The 9,012-nt window shown below is 55.1% G+C and overlaps 1 protein-coding gene across 1 annotated transcript in view; it reads left to right on the top strand.

Annotated features, from left to right (window-relative positions):
* The window catches only part of CTCFL (CCCTC-binding factor (zinc finger protein)-like), a 92,007-nt gene that overhangs the window by 17,503 nt on the left and 65,492 nt on the right, over positions 1-9,012 (top strand). Inside the window, exon 9 of the mRNA XM_006896915.1 lies at positions 3,894-4,076. Within this exon, the coding sequence (XP_006896977.1) occupies positions 3,894-4,076 (183 nt within the window). The remainder of the gene's footprint in view (positions 1-3,893; positions 4,077-9,012) is intronic.

Below are 9,012 nucleotides of genomic sequence, written 5' to 3'. Positions count from 1 at the left end.
GGACAGATATGGGGTGGGCAGGTGGCAGCAGGGTGGGCAGGTGGCAGCAGGGTGGGCAGGGGACAGCGGGGTGGGCAGGGCCAGTGGGGTGGACAGATATAGGACGGGCAGATTTGGGGTGGGCAGGGGGCAGCAGGGTGGGCACACAGGAGAAGAGGACCTGGGTGGAGGTGTCTAGCACACTGGAAATACTAAAAAGGCCCAGCTTTCCTCTCCTGGGTGACGGTGCCCCCAGGGTGGCCTGGTTCACACCTGAGCCAGCTGGCCAAGCGTTCCACCTGGAATGCCTCGGAAGAAAGGCCTGGCAGTCCCCTTCCGGAAGTCCAGCTGCTGTAAACTGTGTGGAGCCGGGTCTTCTCTGCACACGTGGGGTCAGGTGTGGGATCCATGAGGAGCCAGCTGGTTTGGCTTTCTAGAGAAATGAAGTAAAGGTGGCAGTGTGCATTTCAGACTGGGCTGCTAACCAAAAGGTCAGTAGTTAAAATCCCCCAACCACCCTGTGGGAGAGCGAGGCAGTCTGCTTTTGTAAAGGTTCACAGCATTGGAAACCCGATGAAAGGTCTGAATCCGACGAGTTTAACACAGGGGTGTCTTCTGAGTGACCGAGAAGCGGCCACCTGCCAGGCCTTAAAGCACCAGTTCTCAGCAGAGGGCTCAGCCCCCAGAGGCCCTGGGCACCCCCAGCATGCGCGCTGTCTGAGCTGTAGCCATAACTGTTCTTTGAGGCTGTGTCGGAGCAGCGGTGCCGTTTTACCTGGGACAGGAGCCGTGACCCCAGTGCGACTCAGTGCTGGTGTCCTCCACCCTGGGACCTTGGCAGTGGAAGGAGAAGGCGATTTCCTGAGGGGTCTCTCCGGAGGCAGACGCGCTGCCCGTCCTACACAGGCTTCCTCCTCTCACTGTGCTCTGAAGACGCTGCGTTCTTGAAAATGAAAGTTGGTAGGAGCTGTTCTTAGAGCAAGGGAGTTCTGGTGGTCTTGTGGGTAAGGGATTGTGCGGCCTGCTCCAACGTAGACAGTTTGAATCCACCAGCTGCTCTGAGGGTGGAGATATGGGCAGTCTCCTCCCTGCCACTGACCCGGAGACCTGCAGTGAGTGGTCAGCCACGCGCTGGCTCCGGCTCAGTGACACACAGCAGTCTGTGCGCCGTGTCCCCGTGGCCTGTGCTCGTGCCTGTCTGGGGCCCGTTTCTGTCTTGGTGATATTTTTAACTTTCTCATCGTTCTCGGTAGAGGGTCGCCAAGAAGGAGGAAGGCCCTCGAGGAAACGTGTCCCTGCAGTGACCACAAGACGAGGCGTTAGCATGGCGGGGACTGTGAGGGAGGCACTAGCCCTGGCGGGGTTGCTGTAGGTGGGACCGGTCAGCACCTGAAAACTGCAGTGTAGGGTCCACAGTAACATAAGCGTAACGCAATAGCACCAGGAAACCACAAGTCGGGGGCTAACTTCTCAATATCGATTTTATCTCCAGTCAGTAATTGACCCGAGATGTCCAAGGTCAGCCCTTTGAGGCTTGGCTTTTTTGTGGGTTTTTCCCCCCAAATGCACAGAGCAAGCCTTTCACCTCGGGGGAAGCTTCCGTTGCTTGTGGACAATTTCAGCTTCCAAGAGAAAATGAGACTAGACAGGACTTGGGAGCCTGTGCGGATGGTGGCTTTCGATGGGCAGTTTGCTTGCTGGGGGGGGGGGCAGTTTTCAGACCTTCTTCCTGACACTGCTGGAGGCATTGTCAGTGGCCGGGGTCCCCGTTGGTCAGCATCTTCCGATGTGACAGCACGTGGTGCCACCAGGTCTGCTCCAAGCAGACGCTCAGCCTTGACTTAGACAGCAGAGGACCACCGTGCACAGGTGGGGTCCCGGGGCTGTATCTTGTGGGGTTCTTAGATGTTTGCTAGTGAAGTGTTTGTCATTCTGACTGAGAACAATGATTTTCACTTTGAGCCCATTTTAAAATACAGTGTGATGCTATTAAGGAACCCCGGCGGCATAACACATAACACACAGGGCTGATAACCAGAAGGTCAACAGCTCGAATCCGCCAGCTCCTTGGGCCGAAGGACGGGTCAGCTCCTCCCAGAAGCCCAGTGGCGGGGTCTCTGTGAGCCGGGACCAGTTCTGCAGCGGTGGGATGGGGCTGACAGTATCCACGAAGCTGACGGAGAACGTGGGGGCCCGTACAACTCCTCCAGCCCCGCAGGAAGGCAGACGCCGCCGTTCAGTGTTTACGCTGGCCGGTTGGGCTCATCCTCTCACCTCAGGCCTTGGAAACAGTCACGTGGACAGCAAATACTGGCCCTTTTTCCGAGGAGAAAATGTTTGTCAGTTTTACTGCCTAATCTGGGATGCCTCATCTTCCCGAGAACTGGAACACCCAGGAAATTCGTTCTAAGCTCTGTGTAACTCGGGGGTGGTTGTATCCTGTCAGATCAGTTCCAGCCGGCAGTGACCCCTGTGATCGAGATGAACTGCCCCATAGGACTGCCTTGTTGTGTGCCCGTGACTCACGGTGACCCCAGGCGGACAGGAAACAATGCAAGCTGTTCCCATGCGTCCTCGGCCGCCTCCTGCGCGTGCCCATGGCTGCAGTCACTGTGCCAGGCGTCTCACTGGCAGCCTTCCTCTTTGCCACTGAGCCTACACCTTTCCCAGGTGATGTCCTTTTTCAGAGACTGGCCCCTCCTGGCAATAGGCCCAGAGTCTGTGAGACCAAGTCTCGCCTCCCAAGCCTCCAATGAGCCCTGAGCCCTCAGGCTGCACCTCCTCCAGGGTGGACTTGTTTGCTCTTTGGTGACATGTTTTTGAGGCTGTGATATTTATGAGTGCAGATAGCAGGGTCTTCCCTCCAAACACACACTGGGTGAGACTGAACCAGTAACCTTTTGGTTGGCAGCCAAGTGCCTCACCATTGGACCCCGGGACTCTTCACGTCGCTGGCAAGGACTGCATGAGTTAGTTTTGAAGATCATAAGCTGAGGGAGAGATTCACTTGTGCTGTGTTGAGTAAATGTTGGGCTCTGCAGTCGTGGGGAGAGTGCAGCCAGGGTGCGCCTTGCAGGCAAGGATGGCCACGCTTCACCTCACATACTTCAGGCAGGCCGCCAGGAGAGGTGGCCGCCAGGAGAGGTGGCCGTCAGGAGAGGTGGCTGTTAGGAGAAGTGGCCGTTAGGAGAGGTGGCCGTTAGGAGAGGTGACCACCAGGAGAGGTGGAGAGGTGGTAGCCATTAGGAGAGGTGGCTGTTAGGAGAGGTGACCACCAGGAGAGGTGGCCGCCAGGAGAGGTAGCCATTAGGAGAGGTGGCCATTAGGAGAGGTGGCCATCAGGAGAGGTGGCCGTTAGGAGAGGTGACCGCCAGGAGAGGTGGCCGTTAGGAGAGGTGACCGCCAGGACAGGTGGCCGCCAGGAGAGGTGGCCGTTAGGAGACGTGGCCGCCAGGAGAGGTGGCCGCCAGGAGAGGTGGCCGTTAGGAGACGTGGCCGCCAGGAGAGGTGACCGCCAGGAGAGGTGACCACCAGGAGAGGTGGCCGCCAGGAGAGGTGGCCATCAGGAGAGGTGGCCGTTAGGAGACGTGGCCGCCAGGAGAGGTGGCCATCAGGAGAGGGACATCACGCTTGGAAAGCTGGAGGGCCAGTGAGTGAGGAAGGCCTCTAACAGGGTGCTTGACCCAGTGACTAGAGCAGCGGGGTCAGTGTGACGGATGAGGAGGACGTACAGGCTGGGCCAGGTTCCGACCCGGCATCCCTGGGGTCACTGTGGGCCTTGCTCCACTTGACGTCACCCAGCAGAGAAGCAGCCTCGCACCCACCTTGGGGAAAGGCTTGGACGGTCAGTAATGTGGGATGCTGACAACTCCGTAAGGAGACCAACCGTGTCCCCCACCCGTGCCCTCCCCCAGGAGCGTCACATGACGATTCACACGCGCACCCACACGGGCGAGAAGCCCTTTACCTGCCTCTCCTGTAACCAGCGCTTCCGGCAGAAGCAGCTTCTCAACATCCACTTCAAGAAACACCACGATGCCAGCTTCGTCCCGGCGGTCCACAAGTGCCCCGCGTGCGGCAAGGGCTTCTCACGCTGGGTAAGCTTCCTCACGCAGCACCAGGGGGAGCGGGCCCGGCCAGGGCGCCTCCTGTGCTGGTGGTGGGAGGACTGTGTACACCCGAGATGCTGACCAGGTTCAGCAGATCCTCTCAGCTGAGGTGGGCGCGGAGGAGAGGCCTGGTGACCGCTGTGAGAATCAGCTGTAGACGCTCAGTGGTCACAGCGTGGGGGGACATCCATGAGCCGGGGTCACCCCAGCAGCTCGGACAAAGGGCTTGCAGAGGTCAGAGAGCCCACTCTAGAAAGAGCCCTCCTTCTCCCGGTCCGTGTCACCCTAGGAGACCAGGCTTTAGTCACTTGTCAGGACTTTAGTCACAGCTGCTGGGTGTCTTAGGAGGACGGTGACTATTTGTGGTTGTTTGGTGCCATCTTGTCAAGTACGGCTCACAGCGACCCTGTCCCGGGCCGTCCTCGTCCATCGCAGCGGTCACCGTGACAGTCCACCTGGTTGAGGGTCTTCCTCTCTCTCTGACCCTCTGCCTTTCCAAGAATGATATCCCTCAAGGAATAGCCTTTCTTGAGTTCTTGGAAAAGGTGGTCTCCCCTTCCCTGATACGGAATGGTTCCACACACGAAATCCTGGGGCGCTTCTGGGCGTTCTCCGTCCTGAAAGCCCGTGAGGGGCCCCTTCTTCTAGCAAGACTTAACCGTCATTCCGAGGTGTCAGGTTTACGGAAAAGGGCAGAGTTTCCAGCACGGATCTGCGTCTTCCTAGGACAGTGCTTCTGGTATTGTGCTAAGAAACAGATTTTTAGTACTGTTTTCCCCCCTAAATGTTGTATTATCTGTTACTGAATAACAGATTACCTTATTAGTGGCTTTAAGCAACCCACAGTTACTTCCCTGTGGTTTTTGTGAGGCAGGAACCCCGGAGCGGCGTAGGCTTAGCTCGTGGGTGTGGCTCGGGGTCTCATGACTTTGCAGATGGGGTGTCAGGGGGGCTACACGTACAGCATCAGTTCTCTAAAGGCTGCGTTGACGGGCAGAGGGCCCTCTCCTGATAGGGCTGCCCTCACGTGGCGGTTGGAGTGAGGCCTCAGTTCTTTGCTGTGGAGACCTTTCTGTGGTCAGTGCCTTCCCGCTGGTGACATCTGCCCCCAGAGCAGACAGACTGAGGAAGAGGAGGAGGCCAGAATGTGCTTCGGGACACCGTCCTGAAAGCAGCTGATAGATCTGTTCCCCACCTCCAGTCCTCTCTCAAGGGGAGGGAATGGAGTCCCTCCCGGAGGGAAGATAGCCAGGCATGCCCTGGGCAGCGATGGGTTGTTTGACTCTCTAGTTCAAACTGGCCTACACTAGTCCACGCCAGCTCACTAGTAATGCCTAGGGCACCAATATTCCTTATCTGAGTTCCATTTCATTCTGACAAATTCTGGGAGACCCTGTGTTTCCAGGTTCCCATTGGTAATGAGTGTTTGCAGCCTTTTCTCCTCATTTTGCATCACGGCACATCAGCAAATGAAGATCCCTTAGCAAAGGAAAGCTCTGGAAACTCCACTCCATCTGCATCCTCGGCTGATTCTGCTTGGAGGAGGCAGCTTTCCTCCAGTCATGCGTGGAGAGCCCCCCGTCCTGAGGGCTCGTCTCCGGCCCTCCACAGACAGAGGTCTGCTGCTGTTACAGTTTTCACTGAGAAAAACGGGACTTCCAGGATACTTGGTTATACTCAGTCAGAACCTGTTCAGAGACACAGCCCAGCCTTCAGACACTATAAAGAGATTCTGCGTGGTTTAAAAGCTGGAAAGGTGTGCTTCAAGGCTCTCCCACCGTATTTACTCAGTCTGCACACTAAGCAAATAATCTGAGAAGCTGGACCGTATCAAGAACGCAGCATCAGGACTGGAGGAAGACTCACCAACAACCCACGATGTGCAGATGGCACAGACTTGCCTGCCGAAAACAAAGGTCTGCAACAGTTCGTGATGAAGCTCGAAGTCGGTACAACATAAAACTAACGTCTTCACAGCTGTGCAATAACTAATCGTGATAAGCAGAGAGGAGATTGCCACTAGCAAGGGTGTTCTTTTATTTGGATCCACAACCCCTGACTATGGACACAGCAGACAGGAATTCGCGGACTGCATTGGGAAGTCCACTGTTAAGGATCTTCTTAGTGCACCGCAGAGCAAGGAGGTCACCTTGAGGACGGGGGTGTATACGATACTTCTGATCATCTCAGGTGCATAAGAAAATTAGACGGTAAAACGGTACAACCGTATGGATGGTAGTCTGTTGCTTCTCAGAACACTTGAAATAGAAATACCATCTGACTCAGCAATTCCACTCCTGGGAATACACCCTAAAGAAATCAAAGCCACAACTCAAACAGATGTATGCACACCCAAGTTTATTGCTGAATTATTCACAACAGCATGGACACTGACGCAACCCAAGTGGCCATCAATAAATGAATGGATAGAAAAGCCATGGCACATCCACACGATGGAATACAACGCAGCATTGAAAAGCAATGTTTTGGCTTCTTGATGTTTATAGGGCAGTTTTCAGCATCTCTTCTGGCATCCACGTTGGTCTTCCTCCTTTGTCTTTTTAAGAACATTTTTTTTCATTAATTATATCTTTGATGTCATCTCCTAACTCATGTGGTCTTTGACCATGAGTGTTAAAAGCCTCTTATCCCTAAAATGGGAGTCAGACCACAAATAAGTAGAGGCTGCTGTGTGGACTTAAACAAAAAGATTAATGTGCGTGAACTGCATGGAAAATAATAAATGGTCAATATCTTTTTTAAAAAATTAAACAATCGGGAAGAGGAGCTGCCTTTGGATGGCGGTGTTGGCGGACACCAACAGGTATCCCGTGAACTGCCAAGCTCAGACTCACGGCTGCCGCGTCAGAACCAGCTCCGAGCCCGCTGCCCGGTGGGTTTCCCAAGCTGTAAGGAAGGAGGGGACTGTCCATCTCTCTCCTGCAGAGTCACTCGCGGATTTGGATGGACAGAGGCTCTGCCTCTGCGTCAGCAGCACAAGCCGTGGTGGACCACAGTCCAGAGCTCCCCAGGGGCTGCCAAGGGGACACAAGTCTGTCTGTGTCGTAGGGACTCGAGTGTTCCTCGGAAGGGCAGCTCGGTGTTCCGTGCGTTGGATGTGCTCTCACCGGATGACCAAGGTGGACGACACAAAGGAGGGCAGATGACTCTTCCGGGGCCCAGCCTGGTGAGACTTTACTGTCTTCAGCCGATGGCTTCTAGAATTGCATGAACGGTGTCCCTATTCCAGCCATCCAGAAGGCAAGTGAGACATGCACATGTGTTCGTGGTGAGGTCTGGACATGGTACATTTTCATTCTGTTCACATTTCCTTGTCTAGAAACGGTCAGGTGGCCATGCTGAGCTGCAGGTGAGGCCGGGCAGGACAGAGGTGGTGGAACATCTGGGAGCTTTCAGGCAGCCAGGAGGCAGCTAGTGGTCTTTTCTTGCCTAAAGCAATGGAGAACCAAGGGAAAAAATGAAGATTCAAGGAAGTGGCTATTCCAGAGAACTGAGGGAGCTCTGGTAGCTTAGGGGTAACGAGTTGCTCTGCCAATGTAAAGGTATATGGTTCAAATCCAGCAACTGTTCCACAGGAGACAGATGGGCAGTCTCCTCTCGTGTGACTTAGAGCTTCTGAAAACCTGCTGGAGGATCAGCTGTGAGTTGGCTCCCTGGGACTAGTGCACTGAGACAACCTTCTAACTTGACTCTGAAGACACTCCCAGAGGCCACCTTCCTGACAGACAGTAGCTGGGGCTGTAAAACAACGACGAAAGTGCATCTTAGGACAAGCACCTACACAAGGTGAAGGGCAGTGTTTGCCCGGAAACAAGGACAGGAAGACAAAGAGGGACAGAAAACAGACGAATGGAAACAGGCCAGCTAGGGAGGAGACAGGGAGAGTGCCGGCTGACACGTCAATGCCAGCATCAGGGAATAATCAATGCATAAACTGTTGATGCGACAATTGATGTATCGTGTAAACATTTACCTAGAGTGCTAGGAAATGGCCTCAAAACTTTTCAAACTTTGTAAATGGACAAATGGTCTGAACAAATACTCCTCCAAAGAAGACGCACATGGTCAGCAAGCTCGTGAAAAGATGCTGCCGGCTGAGGTGGATTCCAGTTCACAGGGACCCTGGTGGTCAGAGCGGAACTGCTCGGAGGGTTTCCCAGGAGGAAATCTTCACGGAGCCGACTGGCAGGTCCTTCTGTGAAGTGGTTTGTGGCTTCAAATGGCTGACCTTTCGGTTAGCAGCCAAGCTCCCTGTCATTCGTCATTCAAATGCAGTAGCATCGAGTCAGCTCCACCTCGAAGAGACTGTGGAGTCCCCGGCAGTTCAGTTACAGGCTGATGTAAATCAAACCATGCCCGCTGGAAAAAAAAAATCATTTCTGGGGGGTGGACCCCGGCTGACCCTCCCTTGCACTTCCGGGGCTGTAAATTATGTGAGAGGAGATTGCCCGTCAATTTTCAGCAGAGCTGCTGGTGGGCTGAAACCACCAGAGAGGTGTGCGCCTTGGGTTGGCCACCTGAGAGGTGTGTGCCTTGGGTTGGTCACCGGAGGGGTGTGCGCCTTGGGTTGGCCACCTGGGAGGTATTCACCTTGGGTTGGCCACCTGAGAGAGAGGTGTGCGCCTTGGGTTGGCCACCTGAGAGGTGTGCGCCTTGGGTTGGTCACCTGGGAGGTATGCACCTTGGGTTGGCCACCTGAGAGGTATGCACCTTGGGTTGGCCATCTGAGAGGTGTGTGCCTTGGGTTGGTCACCGGAGGGGTGTGCTTCTTGGGTTGGCCACCGGAGGGATGTGCGCCTTGGGTTGGTCACCGGAGGGGTGTGCGCCTTGGGTTGGCCACCTGGGAGGTATGCACCTTGGGTTGTCCACCTGAGAGAGGTGTTCGCCTTGGGTTGGCCACCGG

The sequence above is a fragment of the Elephantulus edwardii genome, unplaced genomic scaffold (assembly GCF_000299155.1).
Source record: "Elephantulus edwardii isolate Elephantulus edwardi_28Jun2011 unplaced genomic scaffold, EleEdw1.0 scaffold00193, whole genome shotgun sequence".
Lineage (NCBI taxonomy): Eukaryota > Metazoa > Chordata > Mammalia > Macroscelidea > Macroscelididae > Elephantulus > Elephantulus edwardii.
Note: the sequence above shows the minus strand (reverse complement) of the source record. Positions and strands in the feature narration are given on the sequence as shown.